The sequence below is a fragment of the Corythoichthys intestinalis genome, chromosome 8 (genome assembly GCF_030265065.1).
Source record: "Corythoichthys intestinalis isolate RoL2023-P3 chromosome 8, ASM3026506v1, whole genome shotgun sequence".
Classification (NCBI taxonomy): domain Eukaryota; kingdom Metazoa; phylum Chordata; class Actinopteri; order Syngnathiformes; family Syngnathidae; genus Corythoichthys; species Corythoichthys intestinalis.
The window spans coordinates 55638183-55661370 of NC_080402.1; the positions used below are offsets into that span (position 1 = coordinate 55638183).

The following is a 23188-nucleotide window of genomic DNA, read 5'->3' on the forward strand; positions in this document are numbered from 1 at the left end:
ACCGCCAAGGCCCCCGCCTTTGGCTGCCACCCAACACTCTGCGCACCCGACCCCTTTGGCCCCTCCCACTGGTGGTGAGCCCATGGTAAGGGGAACCCATGTTACCTTTTCGGGCTGTGCCCGGCCAGGCCCCATGGGGAAAGGCCTGGCCACCAGACGCTTGCCTTCGAGCCCCACCTCCAGGCCTGGCTCCAGAGGGGGGCCCTGGTAACCCGCGTCCGGGCAAGGGAAACTGGAGTTCATTTATTTTTCTCATCATAAGGGGTCATTTTGAGCCATGCTTAGTCTGCCCCCTCACCTAGGACCTGTTTGCCATGGGTGACCCTGCCAGGGGCTTAAAGCCCCAGACAACATAGCTCCTAGGATCATTGGGACACGCAAACCCCTCCACCACAATAAGGTGATGACTCACGGAGGAAAAAAATCAATTGGAGAAATTAGCCGGTACAGCATTGGCAATATTTACGTAAAACAAATGCTACCTGCGCGATTTTTTTGCTTTTAACCAAGAATCGAGATTCTTTTACGTCCATATCCATAAAGAATTCAGGGTTTAAGCATTTATTCACAAGAATTTTCTACGGATATAGCTCTTTGTTTACATATGGTGGCCGGTAATTGCCTTACTGACTAGATTCACAGTTTGCGTATATTTACGTATATAATATTTACATAAAATAAATGCTGACTGCACGTTTTTTTTTTTTTTTTTTTTTGTGCTATTAACCAAGAACTGAAACGCTTTTATGTCCATATCTATAAAGAATTCAGGGATTTAAGCCTTTATTCACAAGAATTTTCAACGAAATAGCTCTGTTTACATATGGCGGCCCACATTGATTGACAGACTAGCATCGTACTTCGGCACATTTACGTAAAATAAATGCTAACTGCACGTTTTATTTTGCTTTTAACCAAGAATCGAGACCGTTTTACATCTATATCAATAAAGAATTCAGAGATTTAAGCATTTATTCACAAGAATTTTCATCGGAAAAGCTGTTTCCATATGACAGCCGCCACATTGACTGACAGACTAGCATCGTACTTTGACATATTTACGTAAAATAAATGCTAACTGCACGGTTTTTTTGCTTTTAACCAAGAATCAAGACCATTTTACATTCATATCTATAAAGAATTCAGGAATTTAAGCATTTATTCACAAGAATTTTCACCGGAAAAGCTCTGTTTACATATGGCAGCCGCCACATTGACTGACGGACTAGCTACGTACTTCAACATATTTTAGGGTGACCATATTTTGATTTCCAAAAAAGAGGACACTCAGCCCGGCCTCAAGATACTTGAATTTTACTCGAAGTTCACTCAAAGATACCTATATCACTTTAATATATTTAAAGTGTGCCCCCTCACTGTGGATGGAAAAATGCATTTTGAAAAAAATAAATAAAATAAAATAAAAAGTAATGACTAATATATATTAGTGCTGTTAAGATTAATCGATTAACTCGAGTATTCGATTAGAAAAAAATATTTAAATTAAATTTTGTTGCTTCGAGTATTCGTTTAATTAAAATGGCATTGTAATGGTTTGTTTTGAAAGTGTTTGCATTTAGTTTTATAGATTAGGGTGGATACACTGCCCTCTGGTCTGCCTCTTTTCACATGGCTGAATCCAACTGCTCCCTGTTAAGGTCAACATAAGTTAAGTTTTTGTTTGAGCTAATGTTTTTTAATGCATTCATAATTTAGTTTATAGGTATATATCGCCGTTTTTTTTATGGGAATATGTGTCTGAACCATTTGTTTAGAGAATTGAAAAGAAAAAAAAACTTTAGCATTTTGTAGCATTTAAGCTAGCAGACTTTTTCTATGTAAGTTAGCAACCAATTGTTCTTTTATTTTACATAGATCCTCATTTTTCAAAATAAAATTTATACTGTTTGAGGCTCGGCTCAGGTATTATTCAGATATTATTCCCATTCAACTGATATTCTCATTCAATGCTCTAGATTGCACACAAACAAAAACCGAAAAAAATTGACAAACTATTCACCCAGCATGTTTCCAAACATAGCAGTTCAAAATTACGTTTCCCATAATGCCTAGCGTGGTTTAGCTTACTGATAGTTAGCTGAGGCAAAAATCAAACTTTGCTACAAGTTTACAATCATCGGCAGCGCAACGATGCGACATCAAACGGGATTTTACAGTCAAAGCTCCTACAGAAGTCAACAGTTGCCATTATATACGTATTTATCGTAAAAAAACTTAGCAACTGGGTAGGCGTTGTGGCCAAATCGTCAACGCAGTAGATGGCGGTAATGCCTCAAGATAGGGGTAAACTGCCAACAAAAACAAGAAGAACAACACCTTCCCTCCCTTCTAGTAGGAGCCATGTCAACTGCTGCCACCCAGCGGCCGGAGGGATTCTCTTCAAATTGGTCCCATGAAAAATCATAAAAACCGGACATTTTTATGAATTTATAAAACCCGCCCGGACGACGAGGATACAACGTGAAAGTAGGACTTGTCCGGGCAAAAGAGGACGTTTGGTCACCCTAACATATTTAAGTAAAATCAATGCTAACTGCACGTTTTTTTTTGTGTGTGCTTTTAACCAAGAATCGAGACTGTTTCACGTCCGTATCTATTAAGAATTCAGGGATTTAAGCATTAATTCACAAGACTTTTTAAACTAAAAAAGCTTTTTGTCTGTATTTCCACTCGGTCAGCTTTGACGGCCACGCCAACAATGCAGGCCCTCTATTAAACGGCCCCGCGCCCCCTCAATATCCTTATGAAGTCCATGTTTAATTTATACAGTCAAGTACATGTGTGTGTATGTATTGTCACCTCTCTCCTGACATCAGGCAATGTGAGCCAAAGAGGAAAGACAATAGGTAGGATAACGAGGTAGGTGAGACGTTTCCTGTTGGTGTCAGGCCAGGCCAGGCTCAGAGGCTGATCTTCATCTTCCTCCTCCTCACCCATCTGATGGAGAGCTCATTTATTATATATTCTGTACAAATTTCAACACCTTCTTCACATAAAGATCTGATTACAAAAGGAGCAAACACCATACCTCATCTCCTGCAACACCGTTCATTGGAGGGGTGACTTCTACTGCAACCTTTGTACTCGAAGATATGGTTTTGATTGCTTGAGGAAAGAGCACACAGCAAGACATATCCATGTATAACCAATTTACATATGCACAAATGTATACATTTATATACACCCACACCCACACGCTCTGTAAATGAAAAGAAAAATGTATGAGCTACATGTTTGTAAGTGTTAGTTGCCCTGCGATTGGCAGATGACTAGTCTCGGGTCCACCCTGATCAGTTCTCAGTCACCCACAGCAAATGTGAAATGGAAAATGAATGGATGGGAACTGAAAATATTGTAACTCACCGACACCGTTAGTACTAACAACCTGTTCTTCTTTACACTTCTGTTTTGCCATTTTGTGAAGAATTGATGCCTTCTCTTTAAATCGTCCTGAAACCGGAAAAAGAGAGTTTTGTTTTCTGATAACATTTGAACATTAAAGGAAAGAAAATGTTTTTGGGAGGAGCAGAAATAAGAATATAAGACATTTCCAACGCATTGTTGTTGTTTCATTTTTAGCGTAAAAATGGAACATAGGAAATTATGTTCAGATAGGGCAACCATTTCAGTTTTGCGCTGTCATCTCATTCAATTTCCAAATTTAACAGTGCATTATAGTATTGAGGTTTCTTTATATTTGCAGTGTAAAAGTACAGCGGTGTCTTATGAAACAACCTGACTTGTGAGCCTTTCGCGATACGAGCATCCACTCAGACAAATTTTAGGCTTTGTGATAGGCTCATTTAACTACATCAGCTAATGTTACCATGACAACGTGTTCACCTCTTATCCTTTAGATGAACTAACGAAAGTTGAAACAAAATGTGCCTGACCTTGTGTGGATGACGTTAAAGATCACATTTCACACATTTGACTTTAGCAATACCATATTTGTTCAACCAATAGGAAATAATACATTATCATATAATGCCATCTCTTAGTGAACCACTCCCCATTCGTGAGAGCACTGTGTGACAGAGATGATGCTCTGTTGCACTGTTTTCTCCAAATTGCAGTTGGTAATAAAGAAATTAGAGTGTTCAAAGCAGGCCCGGTCGCCTGGATACCGCAGCTAGGAGTAATGGAATAGGATTCTGGTTCTATTTTGTGAGGTTTTCTCGCCTCATGCGAAGAGCAGCTATTGCGCAGGTATGCCGGGGGAGCCTGGCAGCATGAAGCAGTGTGAAAGAAGTCCGCCATCACCAACGGGTTTCGAGGGGCCAGTCTGCTGCGTGCCGAAGAGGACAGCACGGGCTCAGGAGTGCATTTGCCTCATTATGGGAGACATTGAAGGCGACGGCGAAGGAGAGACTGAGTAGGTGCGTGGCGAAGTGTATCTGAGCGTCTTCATATCCGACACTGAGGGTGAAGACTTCCATGGTTTGAGTGCACAGGAGGAAGATGAAGATTGCTAACAAAGACTTTTATGTTTTTAATAACCAGCCCAATTTGTGCTGTACCGCCGTGCTGATGCTATGTAACTTCCGTGCCGCTGCTATATAACTGCCGTGTTTGCTGGCGCTGTTTGGAACGAAAAGTTAAGGTGTGTTATTAAAATTTTGAAAACTGTGTGTATTTCTTTGTCAATATCTCATGTTACTAAGTGGGCACACGCGGCTTATAGCCAGGAGAGGCTTATGTATGTACAAAATGGTTTTTCCTTTAAAAATGTACTGGGTGAGGCTTGTAATCAGGGGCGCCCAATAGTCCAGAAATTACGGTAGATCACTTTTTTGAGGGGTAATCAGTAATTAAATTACTTTTTCAAGTAATATTTGACAACGCTGTTTGTCATGGTAACATTGGCAGATGTACTGTAGTTAAACAGTCTACACTCAAATTTCCATCACAGCTTCCAAGCGTATACTCGGTATACAAGTTCTGTATTATAGCAGTGTAACTCAATTCGCTTCACTGTAAACAGCAATTTGGCATTAAGTGAACAATTCTCATTAAAAAAGACTTATTCAAGTCAATTTCATCATTTGTCTCTATATACCGTAAGATTCGTACTATAAGGTGCACCTGACTATAAGCTGCCACCCACCAAATTTGTTCATAGATAAGCCGCACTGGACTATAGGCCGCAATTGTCCTCACTGCATTATGGGATATTTAGCCCAAAGATATTAACTGGTAACACTTTGACAGCAGCATCATACGACTGTCATAAGACCAAATGAACCACAATGAAGCTTTGAAGCAATTGACTGCAAAGCTTCATTGCTTCAAGAAGCTTCATTTGGCGCATCACTGCTCCCTTGGGGGAGACAGTAAATCTCTGCTGCAACCTGCTGTCAACACTGTTGTTGTCCAACATGCCTTTTTATTTATTTTTTTTTTCATTTCATTTCATCTCACTTTTGTATGGATTTAAAAGATCCTAGCTGGACATAAATTGAGACATAATTTGCCAGATGACACTTAAATGACACTTGTCATAAGCATTCAGTAATGCCCATGACAGTGTCATGTCATAATTATGACGGTCTTATGAAAGTCTTATGACGGCGCTGTCAGTTTTATCAGTGTTATAAGTGTTATCTATTAACATAAATGAATTAACAAATAAGATGCACTGGACTATAAACCATCAGATTAAAAATGAAGGAAAAAAGTAGCATTTTATAGTCCGAAAATTACGGTACATAAAACTATTTGTGAGGAGGCATACTGTAGCAAACTTCTTTCACTGCCAATCAAAACTATCCCTCTCATTCCCTTTAAATATTGTGTATTTACATGTTTCATAGGGACGTCTCGAACTATGCAGCAATCTTTTGGTTTAACAGCCATTATGACAGGCTTGCTTTCTCAATGTCAATCTTCTGTCTACGCACCTTCATTGCTCAGAGGGTCCAGTGTGTGTATCATGAGCTGGAAGATACTGTTTCTCATCAGTGAGTTGTGCAGTGACGCGCAGCTGCCTTCCCTCTGTAACCTTGGTTTGGCCTGTAAAAATGTCATCAAATGTCAAACATGTCATCACTCATAATAATATTTGTATTCAAAGCAGACTTACCATCAGTTTGTTCTCGTCATCTGCAGGTGGGGTGTTGACCTGTCAAGAGAAACACGCAGAAAAAAATATCCTCATTATTCAATTCCATTTTCACAGTTCCTGGTATTTTTAGGCCGTCTTATTAAGAAATTACAATACATGGCACTGCTGTACATTTGGAGGCCCTTAGAAGATAAATTCATAATGATGATCAAATAAGCAAGGAAACGTGAGCAATAACAAGTAAATAATAGGATACTTTCACGTTACTATGAGCATTCCAAGTAATTTACTGTAAAATTTTACAATTATCTGACACACTTGCTATGGTGGACGAATGTTTTTTTTTTTTTTTTAAATGACATTCACAGCACCGTCATTTTACCTAAATTATGTCACGATTTTTCTTCATTTTGTTATAATACTCTTCTCTGTTGAATCACTTATGTGTCCGCATACTGCACTATCAGTGTAATTGTCATGTGGATCTACTATCAGGTAATTCTCTGCTTAAGCCTCAGTCATGTTACTTTCAGTCCTATTACCAAAACAAGCAGTTTTACTAAAGTCAAACAATTTATGAACATGAAAAGATTTTTGAAGAATTCAACACAGATTTAGAGTCGGGGGTGGAGGGGTGTCAATTTTGAAAGAGTTATAACAAGAAATGCCCTCATTTGGTGGAAAGAAGCTTTTAATAAAAAAAAAAAACCATTACCAAGCAGATGCTAACATATGTAAAGTGAATACTATAGTTAATGTTTCACATCGCTCACTTTATATTTGGGCCTAAAAACCAGCTCTGTAAGCAATGTTTTATGGGGGATCAATTTTACTTTATTTTAGATATAGTCAGGGGTTAAAGTAGGCTGGAACCAAGGGCATAGGTTTGCATAGGGACGGTAGGTACACTACCAACTTTTCAGGATGCTCAAATTGTCCCCACCAACTTTTAAGGTAACCTTATTTGCATTATATAGTGACTTCAGTTATACAGGTAATTTAGATTGTCTCCCCATGTGTTGTAAGGATATAATTGATCCTACCATTATTAAGTAAATTATTTTCATTATGTTCAGACTCTCATTTACCTTTTCACTGCTGAGTGTGCCAGTCCATTTTTTCCCCTCACGTGCACGTTTGATTGGCTGATGACACCCACACACACACACACACGCACTCACAGCCCCATGCCGCCTCCTCCACCCCAAGAGGAGGGGTATTAGAAGGTTGTTGTTTTTTTTGACCAGCTGCAGCCACTGTATTTAATGTAAAAAGAGGTCAATGTTGTGGAGGTGGGGAACACACCACTAATTTTGCTACTGAAAGTCCGGCCTGTATCAGAATTAGCATAACCTTAAACTGTGAATTTGCTAACCTGCAAAACCTGAGTAGGAAGCTGCTTAGAAATAGTGTCGTCCTATATGTATTTTCTACTGTACCAAGGTTTATCCCTTTCTCCCCAATTTTCATTTTCATTTTATTCATGGGGTTTTAAAGCAGCCCAAAGGAGATTTCTTTTTTTTTTTTTTTTTGAGTTTAGCTGTGCTAGTGGACAAAAGCAGTAGTGCAATACATGAAGGAAGGTTGATTTTTTATTTTTTGTCTATCCCTAAGAGGTTTTTTGTGTTATTTCTAATGTATATTTTTATATATTATATGGATGTTATATTAATTTCTCAACAATGTTGAGTGGTTTTAAGACAAATGTTTATTTTTTGCATTCCTGGATCGTTAAGAGATCATTAACAAGTTTGTATTTATGGTGTATTTGAATATAATCTGAGTTATGTTCAAATATTGAAATATAAATGTGATAATTAAATCCAGACATTTATTCTGGAAGTGTTTCTTTAGTAATTTTTGAAAACAAAGGTTTGAATGGAACCGTGTATCACCTGAACCAATACATATGAAAGTTAGTATAACTCAATGCAGCTGTATTTTGCAATGTTTATTTAGCCTATCAATTAATTAGGTTTATATTTGTGAGAAATGTAGCCCTGACCCCCATTCACTCGATCTGTTTGGTCTTATTAATGTCCCTTTCCCCAGCAAAAAGTGTACATGCAGGTTATGCTGTTATACCGTCCCTACCAATGATGAGACTTAAACCTACGCCTTTGGCCAGAAAGATCTTGAACGCCGTTTGGGGGCGGAAAGTAGACTTTTTGGGGGGATCCTGAAAATATGATGGTAATTGTCAAACCTCCATGTTAAAAAAAAAACTGCCAGGCTGCCACACACGCATCTCCAAGAAGAAAACAATCAACTAACGATGATTTACATCCACAAATGTTAATCACAAGTTTAATAAAGTGCTTGTGTAGCATCATCCGTTTCAACCGATATTTATTATGTATTTAGTCCACGGATTTTCACAGAGTTCTCCCAGCGTGTGTGTCTGAATTCGACGAGACAGTCAATGTACGCATGCGCGCAGCAAACCACCAAGCCTGGACTCCAGTTGTACGTTCAATTGGCTGACATTCTGACATGTGATCAGCATGGATAGTGAGCGCTGATTGGTTCAAATGCATATGTTTTCGGGAGAAAAAAGAAAGAACAAGCTTGTTGAATTATTGCGTTAGAAAAAGGGCAGTGCAACGGAAAATTGATCAGATCTTTAGGAGAAAGGAAAGAGTTGAAGAGGCTTATTTTATTTTATTCATTTATTATTATTTTATTTATTTTGTTCTGATGGAGAGTTTCAGAACATCTTCCATGTTATGATGCCTAAAAATAATTCACAGAAAATTTGTATTTTTTTTTTTCGTTTTGAATTTGAAAGTTCTTAAACATAATATAATAAAATACAATAAAATAAAATGAATTTGTATTTATGTTCTCTAATTTGTATCATAAATGATACATAAGCATTACATGCCGTTCTCATGGTAAAACAAATTTAGCTAAAGTGAGATTGAACACAATAAGCTTTTAAACATTTTTTTTACTGCAATGAGGTCCAGAAATGCTTGTCTTGAATGTGATACATTTGACAATTTAGTTGTTGTAGTTTAATGTACACTTTGGACCTATTTTTGATCATTTACCTATATATCTTAGGCTACTTATTAATTTCCTTATTATATAAAAAAAGTCAATGTTTGCGATATTTTGTGCATAATGTAAGTCATTTGTACTTATTTTTGTTCATGTATGTTACTCTTTTTTTTAAGTCAATGTTTACATTATCTTCAATTTGAACCCTATAACATGTCGGAGGCGATATGTTTACGCGTATCATATTTGAAGCCTCATCACGCTGTAATTACGTCACCCACGTAACACTGGTTGGTCTCATTTGAAAGTGCGGAAGTTGAGGTCCATGCCTGTTTTTACGTGAAGTCAATCGACCAAGTAAAACGGGAGATAATTTCATTTGAGTTTTACTGTTTTATTGACCTCATAGATAAGCATTAAAACGCTGCATGGACCATGTGTTTATGTCCATATTCCCATCATTTGTTGTCCTTTTTCAAAATCAAAAGCACCACGAAAGACTACATATCCCAGGAGCCATTGTGAGGTCACGAAGGACAGACGTAATGTGAACATTTTTAAGAAAATGCCGAGCGACGCACCACCTAAGGAGAGGGAGGCGAGGTAGCGAGTGACGGCCGGTTGGCCTGAGCGAGCGACTTTGAAACGTGCGGAATGAATTGAAAACTAAATTTAGTGCAAGCTAATGCATTATTTCATCAACCTGAGCAAGAGGATGAACCAGATTTGTCATTTTTTTCTTCGGATGAGTCGGCGAGTTGGGAAGAGTGACAGGCTGACAGCGCAAACGGCAGAAGAGTGGGCTGTGTGACGTAGCCCTTTGTCTTGTTCAAGATGGAACTGAGTGGCATGCTTGAATAAAATGGAACTGAATATATATATATTCACTATTTAACACTGTTGGTCTACCGTATATAACCTGTTTTGACCATAGTATGTGTAAAGACCAAAAACGCCGATGACTATACTATATATATTTATATTTATATATATATATATTTATATATAATATAGATATTTATGTTGAATTGTCAAATACAAAACTATTCCGTCTTATTTTTTTTCTGTCGAATGTTTATCTTAACAAGTTGAATAAAAATTTTCAAGCTTCAAAACGGTTCGTCGAGCATATTTGGTTGTCATCAATATTAGAAATTTTGACAAAAGATTTTGAAATTTTTTTTTTTTTGTCTTTTTGTTGATTATAAATGGTCAGTGAAGAAAACAACCGTCTGGACATGTAGGTTATGGTTTCCTGAAGAAAGGGACCCAATCAGGCCATTGTGAACGTTTTTTTTCTTTGAAATATAAAGGCAACATCAAAGGCATGCGAATTCGGACAAAATGGGCTCAGTTGTTAAAGGGTTTATAATGTACTGTACAGCCTATGTTCTTAAGTACCGTAGTGGCCCGAATATAGGACAGTGTTTTTTGCATTGAAATAAGATTGAAAAAATATTCGCGGTCTAGACATTATACCCATTCACGACGCTAGATGACGCCAGATATTATTGAAGCGATGTTCTGTTATGACAGATCTCAGCTACTCTCAAGTTTAACCAGTTTGCATTATTTTATTGCAATGTTTTTCCTTATTCAGATTTGTTTCAAGACTACAGTTACAGTTAGAATTCACTTTGACGCTTAATGCCGTTATTGCAATTTTGTTGTTTTATCACAATAGATTGATTTATTTACATTTCAAAAACCAGAAGCCATTCATTTACGAATGTGATTGCACTTTAGTTTACATATTTAAATGGTCAGATATCAAGATTTAAATGAGGCAAAATAACATGCTTTTTCTCTCAAATATATTGTTTTAATCATTTGTATCAGATTAATTTGGTGTTCAAAAAGTCTTTTTTCAAACGTGAGTCTTGAAAAAGAGGGGGTCGTCTTATAATCAGGGCCGTCTTATATTCGGGCCAATACGGTGGTTAAAATTGAGGTTTTGCATTTAGATGTGAGGATATGAGGAAAAATAAAAATGAGGAGGGGGAGGTTGGGGATACTGTGTGGTGTTTTTGTTAACAGTTATTTCGCACCTCACTGGAAAAAAATACAATTTTGAATAAAAAACAGTTTGTATTATTGTATATTGTGTGTTATAGGTATAACTGTCAAAAGCACTTTTCTTTGCATTTCTGTGGTTTTAGGAGTTTTGACACTTCATACCCGAAAAAACAAAATCTGGTTCCGTGGCAACCTTTCTGTCAGGGAGTTCAAGCAAGAAATTCTGGCCAACTTCTACCCTGGATTTAGTCTGTAGGTGTCCTCATCCTACCATGACCCTGACCCTGCTTTGCGGTTAGAAAAGGTGCTCAGTGACTAAATGTTTAAGTTGCTTCCAGTCTGCAAGCAAACCACAGGAGTGAACATTATGAAGTGTCTTTTATGGTTAATGTTGTATTTGATTGTCTTATAAAGGGTTTTCGTACAAGTATTTTCTATAAAGTTGACTTGATGATTGAGATTTGATACATTACGACTAACGGGACCAACTGTGGATCTGCTGTACAGATTTGTTCAATTTACACTTGTATTATATTTAGGAATATTCAAATATTAGTACCAACAACAAATAAATCAACTTTGCAATATGTCCAGTAAGAACTATTATTTTTAAAATGGTTTATATATTCATTAGCATCATAGAGCATTTAATCAACGTAAAATGTTAAGGATGTCCCGATCGCATATTTTTGCATCTGAGTCCAAGTCACCTGATTTTGAGAATCTGCCGATACAGAGTCCCAGTTGTTAAAAACAAAACAACAACAAAAATCCAAACTTGTTACTGTCCCACCGTGCCGTCTTCATAATGTGAATTACTTTGAAACAAGAATAACATAGAAAAATGCTTGTCTTTATTAAATGCATCTATAGACTTAATAATGTATTGACGGGTCAGATAGGTCATGCACTGCGCCTCGCATTCAAGACGGGGGCCGCCAATATCAAGAGGAGCTATTCACAAACACACGCACACGCACACAGCGATCTAACGCCAGATTTCTGTTGAAAAAGTATGAAAGCTGTACCACATACAAAAAGGAAGGATTGTCTCAGGAGTGATTTGTTCGAGGATTCAAGGTAATCGTTATATTTTTCTTATCATGCATGCATTTTGAAACGTTGTGAAAAAAAAATCAATGGGAGTAATGAGCCGCTACTGCAGTGGCAATATTTACGTAAAACAAATGCTACCTGCACGTTTTTTTTTTTTTGCTTTTAACCAAGAATCGAGACTCTTTTACGTTCATATGTATAAAGCATTAAATGTTTAAGCATTTAATCACAAGAATTTTAAACGGAAATAGCTCTTTGTTTACATATGGCGGCCGGTAATTTCCTTACCAGAAGGAAGATGGCGAGATAGTGTAAAGCGCTTTGAGCGCCTTGAAAGGTGGAAAAGCGCTATATAACACCATTTACCATTTACTGACTAGCTTCATAGTTTGCAATATTTACATAAAATTAATGCTGACTGCATGGTTTGCATTTATTCACAATAAGTTTCACCGGAAAAGCTCTGTTTACATCAGGCGGCCGCTAGCTACATTCACGAACAGACTAGCATTGTACTTTGACATATTTACGTAAAATAAATTAATTGCACGTTTGTTTTTTTTGCTTTTAACCAGGAATCGAGACTATTTAACGTCCATATATACAAAGAATTCGGGGATTTAAGCATTTGTTCACAAGAATTTTCAATTAAAAAAGCTCTTTGTCTGTTATTCCACTCGGGCAGCTTTGATGGCCTAGCCAAAAATGCAGGCCCCCTATTTATCGGCTCCGCGCCCCGTGTCCCGTCAAAATATTATGAAGTCTATGATGCATCACTGAGTGAGTCCCTTTACACTTTGACGCTCACGCTGTTGAGCCTCTCACTTACACAGTTAGTTAGCACACACACTTCTGCCATTTTGACTAGGATTGACGCATTTCTGCCTTTCATCGTAGAGCTACCAAGCGTCTCCGGCAAAATCAAAGATACAAACCCGTCAATCATCATTTATTTTAAGTATCAAATATGCTTGTCAGTTTGGCTGCACTGCTCAGCAGGAGGGAGGGTGAGTGGCTGTTTGCCTGGAACTCCAGACAAACTCTGGCGCGAGGAAATAAACATAAGAGGAGAGCGGAGAACAGAGAAGTTTATTCAACATGGCTAGCGCGAGACAGACTGTTAGTTTAAGCAACTCAATGTGTGTTTGGTCATTTAAAACTGAATTTACCGCAGATTGTTGTGGAGACGACTTCTGACACGCAAGAGTGATGTTGCTCGTTAAGAACACGTTACGCAAATAAACGAATCTGATTGCACGGTTACTTTCATTAGGGCTTGAGAGGCCAATGAGGAGCTGGGTCCCAGACTGTTCTCCCGGTGTTTAAAAAATACAGGGAGAACAGTGTGGCCGTGCCAGGCAAAGAGGCTGTGGCGCTGTACGAGCATGAAGAAGAAAGACATCAATATACTGTATTTTTGAAAATTAAAAACCCGATCCTTTTCACCTCATTCCAAACCTCAGAAAAATGGCATGATAGGCCCGCTTTTCTATCACATGTTTGGATTGGTACATCGCTATAAAATATATAAGTTAAAATGTCCATGTTTATAATACTGATAGGCAGTGTTGTTAATCTTACTTTAAAAAAGTAATTAATTGTAGTTACAAATTACTTCTCCCAAAAAGCGTTACTAACTCAGTTACCCAAATGTAAGGGGCCGTTTACATGGTGACTCTCCGAGAATACGAAAAATTTCAAATTTGCATTTGCGTCTCCATTCGAACAATGTCGCAATTCCGAATGAAAACGATGTAGTATTCATGCCAGGCCCTAGGGGGCAGTGCAGATTTACAGGGCGACAGAGAATGATGCACTTTGACCCCACCAAGCTCCCGCAGCCCGTAAAAAAATATGCCCGCCCACTCGAAGCAATGGCATTTTTCTTTGTTCAAAAAGGCTCAAAAAACGGAAACATTCAATGTATCTAATTTAAAAATATTATCAAAACAGTAAATTAAAGCTGACATTCCGCCATATTTGCTGTTTTTAATGTTTAGTAGCACCGCTGCGCACGTCCAATGTGACGTGAACGAGTGCTGACGTTATCGGCACGGTCTCGCGCAGCAGGAGACTTTGATATGTATGCTGAGGAAGCCCCCCTCTATCCACTGCAATCGGATTCTTCCACTTTGGAGGCAGGATTCAGAATTTTTCGTCTTCGCCTTCCGTCTTCACCGACACCATATGCACGCGAGGCGAGTCCGCTACTCAGTCATTGCGTCTTTGTGTCGCACAGTCGCCATGTAAACTGCCCCTGAGTAATTAGTCACTTGGCAAAGTAACTGGTTTTTCTTTTCATGTTTTCTTTTCCATTCCATTCCAAAAAAAAAAAAAAACATAGGTCACACTATGTGAAGTTCAAAGGGTTATTGGGACAGTCGCCCTATAGCCCAATTCTTTACCCAGAACTAAACTAAACACAGGGGTATTGCAGATATTGTGATTGTTGAGGTGGTTGCAGCTCAACGTTGCATTCGTAGGAAGAATTGACGGAGAATAAGTTGTCTTTTAGCCAAAACTTGGCATGTTTAATTTCCACTGACATGCGGATACATCCTCTGTCATTGCTGTCTTCACAGGCAATCCCACAAATCAAAGTAATGGCAAAGTAAATGAAGTAATAAATGTTCCACTTTAGACAATTAAGTCCCATCCTGCCATCTTGTGGAGAAAAGATATTATGTCAATAATAACAAGCAATAGGAACATTATTTCAACATCAACTGAGGACACATTTATGAATACAAAACATTTCCTCCACCATTTCTCTCAACACCCCACTTGTTCTCATGTTGATGCCTTTTTAACAACCAAATGAAATTTTACATTTCAAATTCCAAAAATAACACTGTCAAACTTCTTCAATTTTAACTTTGTTACAGGTTTTGTCATGATATCAGCTATCATGTCATCCGTTGTCAATCAGGTAGCACTCCGCATCTCCTCTTTTGAATGCGACTCCACTGCACCGGGTACCATCTGCCTACTCGACGCTGTGGTTCTCTGGTTTGAACGTCTCCTGGAAGCTTTTGAATTTGGTCTCGTCAGTGATGATATGAGATGTCGCTCCCGTGTCCACCATCAGGCCTCGTTTCCGGATGCTGTGTGTATCCTGCCGCCTGGTGTCGGGCTGTTCATCTCTCACCTTGAACGCGAAGTCAGGATCTCCATCTTCAGCAATTTTTCTCGCTCCGTCCGGTGTTTCCTTGCGTCTGCAAGTGGTGTCTTTGTGCGTGTCCGTTTTGCACCGACTACACCATGTCTTTTGTCGACATGATTTTGCACGGTGGCCTTTGATCCCACATTTGAAGCGCACCAACTCTGCGTCGTCTTTGATCCGGTCACAAGCGTTTGCTTTTGTGGTTTGCTTTGAAGCTCTTGCTTTAGTCTTGATCACTCTGTCGCTTGTTTCTGCTGCATTTAACTTTTCCGTGTCTTCAAAACTTCGGAGTTTGTTTTTGAATTCTGCAAATGTCATGTTCTCATCGGTATGCGCCACATGAATTGTAAATGGCTTGTAACTTTCTGGCAGCCCCTTCAAGACCATTGCAATAAGTAGACCATCTGCCATTGTTTCACCTGCATTTCGCAATGCTGTGATGGCGGTCTCAGCTCTTATTATGTAGTCCACTATGCTTTCTTCAGTTCCCTTTTGAAGAGATGTTAGCATGGTGTACAAATTTATAATCCTGAGTTTTCCCTTCCCAGCATAATATTCTCTTAATATTTTCAGAGCTTTTCTTCCATCATTTGGCGCTTTTCTTCCGTCATCTGGCGCATCTCTCATTATTAATGAAAGGCTTTTATCATCAAGAAGTTGTATCATTTCACCATACGCGTCCACATTTTCATTTCATCATTTTCTCTCTTAGCTTCAGTGGTTGGTCCTACCAGCACTGTCTTCTTTAGCCCGATTAGATGAAAATGTCCCAACATTTTAGTTTCCCAGAGTTCATATTTAGCTTCATTTCCGTCAAATGCCAGTCGAGGTAACCTACTTGTTCCTCGTGGATCCATGTTGCTTGTTAGCTTTTTCCGCTAATCAGCAGTCCGTGAGCATGCTGTCCTTCGCAACCTTCTACACGGTGGAAACTGACTTTACCTCCGAATGACTCCTGGGCCCATAACCTGTTGAGGTGGTTGCAGCTCAACGTTGCATTCGAAGGAAGAATTGACTTAGAATAAGTTGTCTTTAGCCAAAACTTGGCATCTTTAATTTCCACTGACATGCGTATACATCCGCTGTCATTGCTGTCGTCACAGGCAATCCCACAAATCAAAGTAATCAAAGTCAAACACAAAGGAGTAATAAATGTAGCACTTTAGACAATTAAGTCCCATCCTGCCATCTTGTGGAGAAAAGATAATATGTCAATAATAACAAGCAATAGGAACATTATTTCAACATCAACTGAGGACACATTTATGAATACAAAACATTTCCTACACCATTTCTCTCAACAGCGATAACTAGATGGTAACCTTTGCTATGTTTGGAAGTCATTTAATGTTGGGAATCAACAGTTAAAATTGCTTCCGTTATTGCACTAGTTAACTTTTGTTTACTTTCTACACGTGAAAGTTTTAAAACTGTTTCATCATTTAAAGATAGATTCAAGTCAGGATTTTGCCGATTTAGGAGTATTTTAGATACAAAGTTACTTAGGTTCGCTAGGAAGGTTCTCTACAACAGAGTCTTCCTGAGAAGTCTACTGCTTTAAGATGGCGGCTGTTCACTAACGCCGGAAAATGTATCATTTCGCATCTACTTCTCTTACATTTGCTAACGCCGCCATGTCTGTCATTTCGCATCTAGTTCATATACATGTGATATCTAGCGTAGCATCTTGTAGGCGTAGTTTGTGGGCTGTCGGCTACAGTCAGGTATTATTAGAGCCACCTAGCCTAGCATTGCGTTTGCAACAGTGTCACAACTCCCTCTTTCCCATTCCCGCTCTTCTCTGTCCATGTCTCGCAGACTTTTCTTGCGTCAGTCAACCAACGTTGGGACGCAAAGTGACGCACGCCTTTACATCCCCAGTAAAGGTAACAGCGTTGCAAAGATGAGTAAGGTAATTAATTAGATTACTCACTACTGAAATAAATAACGCTGTTAGTAACGCCGTTATACTCTAACACTGTTATTAACCACACTGCTGATAGGTTTAAATATATTAAATGATTATCCGTTGGATGGCAGAAGCTACAATCAACAGAAAAGGTGGCTCATCATGTGGCTCTTTCTGCTGTGAATTTAAATGAGTTTCTCACTGGTAGACTTCAATCCGTTTGAGTTGGGAGCCCTTCAAATGAATTGGACAGCTATCACTGTCAACGGCAGCCAGTGAGTTAAACAGCCCCATATTTCAACTCAAGTCAAGTTCTGATGTTTCTCATGGAAAATGGATTGCGCATCTTAATAAAAGAATGAAAAACAGTAACAGGGAGAAGGAGCTCAACACCAAAAGGGCCTTTATTTGTCTTCGTGGAACAATGATATTGTGTGTAATCACTGTATTGTGGGAACGTTTGAGAGCACACCGAGATGTGTTTGCTGTCGTCACTGCCAGTAAGAAGATATTAAGCGGATCAGAAAGGATTGGTTTCTTTCGTGCTTGGAGGAAGCAAAAGAGCAGCTTCTTATACACCATTCATCAAAGGCAACTTGCGAAAATGTTGCATTCGGTTTGCTAACGATGTCCCCAAAAGTCACAACTTAAGGATACTGTGAGCCAATATTGAGGAGATGCCTTCTTATTCTCCACCCATCTGTGTTCGGCTGTGATTCCCTCTACCTGTGCATAGTGCCTGCCTATTATTAGCGTCTCTAATGGGATTTAAGAGTATTAACCTTTGGGATTATTTAGCAGCAACCATTACATGAGGACAGCTGGACATCAAGTGCCTTGCAACAAAAATGGATAAGCTCTTCTTCAGAGTGATGTTATGTAGGCAAAAGTACAGGTCATTCCCAGAAGGCAGCGGGGAAAAAAACACCATTTGATTGCTTCAAAGTGCTAACCTTTGAATATACAATGCAATAAAAGAATGTTTAGGATAATAACACAGATGAAGACATTTTGTGATAGCTCATTACCACAAAAGCAATAAAAATGAGAAAAATAGTCATCATAACAAGAAAAAAAAAGTCCAGAAAAAAGCAAGTCATTCTTAGGAAGCAGTTTGTTAATTCCAAACTGTTGGATGAGCACCAAAGGGGAGGGACATCTAGGTAGTGTTGCATATCATCTGCTCAAGGCATCAATTAGCATCAATACCACCATCCTAGTTTGACCTTGCATGACGTCAACACATCACAATGAGAAATCATAATTTGGACTTTCGACGCTGAAGTGATTGCACAAGTGGATGTCAAGTGATTGCCTTTGTAAGTATGTTATCACAAGGTCAGTCATCAGTTATGTACAGAACAGAACTACAGATAAACGAGATAAGAGACAAGAAAATAGTAAAATACTCAAAATGGTCTTTTCTGACATTTTCTTGCACTTTGAAAAAAGCTTCTAGTGATCTTTTAAAATAACCAGTATCATTTGGCTATTACATCAGCCTCTGCTTTGAGAGCTGACTGGTTTTGGTGTCTGGACCTGATTTCTAAAAGTAGACGCTAAAGTTGAAGCCTGATCTTTAAGTCAGCACGAAGAGGCCGTGGCCTGTCTCAGTGCCTTGTCTTGAGTGACACAGGTTGGAAACACAGACAAACATTTGTATCCTTGCACAGAAGAACTCACATGAGTTTGACCTTCAGTTAATGACTGAGCAGTGCATCAACACCCTGTGGGTTCCCACCTCATCACCCTGTCTGGCTTCAAAGTCAGCATGCTTCAGTGTGGAAAAAAAACATATGTGGTAGGGACATGAAGAAAAACTACTAGGGATGTCCCGATCTCATCACATGATCGGAAATCGGGCCGATCACTCCATTTTTCAGAGGATCGGAATCAGGTTTTTAATTTTGTAAAATATATTTATGTTTTCTGCTTCATGCTTGTACAGCGTCACGGCCACTCATCCTCCCTTCCACTGAGCAGTATGGCCAAACTGTTCAGCTTGCGTTTGGTACTTAAAGTTAATGATGATTGCCAGGTTTATTGCTTTGATCTTGGCAGAGAAACTTGGTAGCTCTGCAATCAAAGGCAGAAATGTGTCAATCATTGTTAAACTTGCATAAGTGTGCTGTGACAACTCATTGTGTAAGTGAGAGGCTGTTCTCAGCAGCATGAGCGTCAAAGTGTGAGTGGGTTTGAGTAAACTCACTCAATGAAGCATTTAATAAAGACAAGCAGTTTTCTACGTTGTTCTTGTTTAAAAATCATTCACATTATAAAGGTGGCCGAACCAGTCTACATGTGCTTTATGGATCTGGAGAAGGCTTTCGACCGCGTGCCTCAGGGAGTCCTGTGGGGGGTGCTCCTGGAGTATGGGGTACCGAGCCCCTTGGTAAGGGCTGTTCGGTCCCTGTACGACCGGTGTCAGAGTTTGGTCCGCGTTGCCGGCAGTAAGTCGAATTCGTTCCCAGTGAGGGTTGCACTCTGCCAAGGCTGCCCTTCGTCACCGATTCTGTTCATAATTTTTATGGACTTAATCTCTAGGCACAGCCGAAGCGTTGAGGGGGTCCGGTTTGGTGACCTCAGCATTGCATCTTTGCTTTATGCAGATGATGTGGTGCTGTTGGCTTCATCAGGGTGTCCGGGCTCTCCCTTAGGAATAGGGTGAGAAGCTTAGTCATCTGGGAGGGACTCGGAGTCGATCCGCTACTCCTCTGCGTTGAGAAGAGCCAGCTGAGGTGGCTCGGGCATCTGGTTCGGATGCCTTGTGGATACCTCCCCGGCGAGGTGCTCTGGGCATGTCCCACCGGCGGGAGGCCCCAGGGACGACCCAGGACATGCTGGAGAGACTATGTCTCTCGGCTGGCCTGGGAACGTCTTGGGATCCCACCAGAGGAGCTGGTTGAAGTGGCTAGGGAGAGGGAAGTCTGGGCTTCCCTGCTAAAGCTGCTGCCCCCACTACCCGACCTCAGAGGAAACGGAAGATGATGGTATAGTATGGTATGGTATAGTATCTAAATTCCTACCCTCATCTATGGTCACGGACTGTGGGTCCTGTCTGAAAGAACAAGATCCAGGATAAAAGCGGCCAAAATGAGTTTTCGCCGTAGGGTGTCTGTGCTCTCCCTTACAGATAAGGTGAGAAGCTTGGTCATCCGGGAGAGGCTCGGAGTAGAGCCGCTGCTCCTCCGTACCGAGAGGAGCCCGATGGGGTGGCTCGGCCATCTGATTAGGATGCCTCCGGAGTGCCTCCCTGATGATGAGTCCCGGGTATGTTTCATTGGGAAGCGGCCGCGGGGCCGACCCAGGACACGCTGGGGAGACTCCCAGATAGCCTGGGAACGCCTTGGGATCCCTCTACAAGATTTGGATGATGTGGCTGGGGAAAAGGGAAGTCTGGGCTTCCCTGCTAAAGCTGCTGCCCCATGATCAGACCTCGGATAAGCGGGAGAAAATGGATAGATGGATGGATGGACGGACGGACGGACGGACGGACGGACGGACGGACGGATGGATGGATTTTTTGGTATCAGATCAGGACTCGTTACGGGCGGATTCTCAAAGTCAGGTGACTCGGACTCGGGTGCAAAAATATGCGACCGGGACATCCCTAAAAACTACCATTGAGGAATTTCTGTTTTTGAGTGGAATAGTTTGGACACCTCTGCTGTAGCTGGTTGGCCCGACTGAAAGGAGAAACGGTTAGTTGGAGGAATAGACATACCTTGGGTGCTGACTCCATGATGTCAACCTGGTTGCTGCCCAGTTGTCTTTTGATGACCTGTTCCACTTTGGCATTGAACTTCATGAAAGTCACATAGGTGCAGTAGCACATTAGCAGGCTGATACTTTCCACCAGTGTGATTTGATTATCCAGAAAAAAGTAGATGAGCATGAGCAAGCCGATGATGTAGAAGGAGACGTCTCTGAACAGAGGCCACCAGGTGAGGTTCAGCACCTCTTTGGAGAAGAGAGCGCACATCCCAATCACAAACAAGATGTTGAAGACGGCAGAGCCAACGATGGTACCGATGCCCACGTTACTGTGGGAGATGAAGACTCCTATGACGGAGGTGAACAGTTCTGGAGCTGAGCCACCCGCAGCCATGAAGGTGGCTCCTGCTACGTCATCAGAGATCTCAAGCTTCTCGGTAATGACAGTCAGTGCCGGGACAAAGAATTCATCACACACGATGGCTAAGGCTATAAACATGTACAACATGCCAATCATATGAAACACCACAAAGCCTTGACGTCTGTCCTCCACACTGAAGTAGTCTGTTGGGTAGTCCCCGTGATTCATCTCAATTTCTGATGTTTGCTGGGCCCCAGCGTCAGAGACATTCTGGTGCTCCAGGAGAGTTCTTTGGGGCAAGTCTGCATCTTCAGGTCCCTCAGAATTTGGCTCAATGGGCACCCCCGTGGTGACAAGAGACAAGGCACTCCATGAACACACCGTACATACCACCGCCAGGCTAAGGATGAAGCCAAGAATTCTCCCGGGCCTCAGTTTTCTTCTCACACCCTGATAGTGATGCCTCATGCAGCTTAGAGGAGGTCTGGGAAGGCCGACAGAGCCGGACCAATCCATGGTGTCTCGACTTCTTCTTGATAAGAAGGACTTCATCATGTTTGGTTCTGAGGCAGAGTGGAAATATCCTCAATCCCCCCCACCCAAAGATAGGCTGATGCTGCTGTTAACTACAAGGGCGGGGGTCTGGCAGGCCACACTGGTTCACCGATTGGTTTGCATGTTGCCTTTCCCTTTAAATCCTGTGGAGGCCCATCAGTCGAATTCCGGGGTCTAGCCCGTTTAAAGGCTTCCTCATTATAATTTCTGAAATGAAAAAAAAAAAATCATGAAAACTTTGTATTTAGATATTATACGGTGGTATGAAAAAGTATCTGAGCCTTTTGGAATTTCTCACAATTCTGCATAAAATCACCATCAAATGTGAGCTGATCTTTGTCAAAATCACACAGATGAAAATACAGTGTCTGCTTTAGCTTCATATTTTAATGAGGATAGTATGCAAACAATGACAGAAGGGGGAAAAATAAGTGAACCATCACATTTAATATTTTGTGGCCCCCACTTTGGCAGCAATACCGTTAACCAGATGCTTCCTGTAGCTGCAGATCAGTCTGACACATCAATCAGGAATAATCTTGGCCCATTCTTCTCTACAAAACTGCTGTAGTTCAGTCAGATTCCTGGGATGTCTGGCATGTATTGCCGTCTTTAGGTCATGCCAGAGCATCTCAATGGGGTTCATGTCTGGAATTTGACTTGGCCACTCCAGAAAGTGCATTTCATTCTTCAGAAACCATTCTGAAGTTGATTTAATTCTGTGTTTTGGATCACTGCCTTGTTGCAGCTTCCATTCTCTTTTTAGCTTCAACCATCTGACAGGCGGCCTCAGGTTTTCCCACAAAACATCCTGATAAACTTTTGAAATCATTCTTCCATTAATGATTGCAAGTTGTCCAGGCCTTGAGGTAGCAAAACATCCCCAAATCATGATGCTCCCTCCACCATGCTTTACGGTGGGGATGAGGTGTTGATGTTGGTGAGCTGTTCCAATTTTCCTCCACACATGACATTGTGTGTCACCCCCAAACAATTTAACTTTGGTTTCATCTGTCCACAAAATATTTTGCCCAAACTTCTCTGGAGTGCCCAAGTGCCTTTTTGCAAACATTAAACGAGCAACAATGTTTTTTTTATAGACAGTAGTGGCTTCCTCCGTGGAGTCTACCCATTAACACCATTCTTGGCCGTAGTTTTACATAGAACTGATGTGCGCACAGATATTGGACTGCGCCAGTGAGTCTTGAGCTGACACTCTAGGGTTCTTTTTTACCTTTCTAAGTATTCTGCGCTGAAACTCTTGCCTTCTTTTTTGGTGGCCGGCCCGTCCTTGGGAGAGAAGCAACAGTGCCAAACGCTCTCCGT

The 23188-nt window shown here is 40.5% G+C and overlaps 1 protein-coding gene across 1 annotated transcript in view; it reads right to left on the reverse strand.

Annotated features, from left to right (window-relative positions):
* The window catches only part of slc24a2 (solute carrier family 24 member 2), a 44228-nt gene that overhangs the window by 19273 nt on the left and 1767 nt on the right, over positions 1-23188 (reverse strand). The window contains exons 2-7 of the mRNA XM_057843564.1: positions 20957-22069; positions 6104-6142; positions 5922-6033; positions 3385-3471; positions 3050-3126; positions 2821-2958 (exon numbers count right to left, since the gene is read on the reverse strand). Of these exons, the coding sequence (XP_057699547.1) occupies positions 2821-2958; positions 3050-3126; positions 3385-3471; positions 5922-6033; positions 6104-6142; positions 20957-21862 (1359 nt within the window). The 5' untranslated portion in view covers positions 21863-22069. The remainder of the gene's footprint in view (positions 1-2820; positions 2959-3049; positions 3127-3384; positions 3472-5921; positions 6034-6103; positions 6143-20956; positions 22070-23188) is intronic.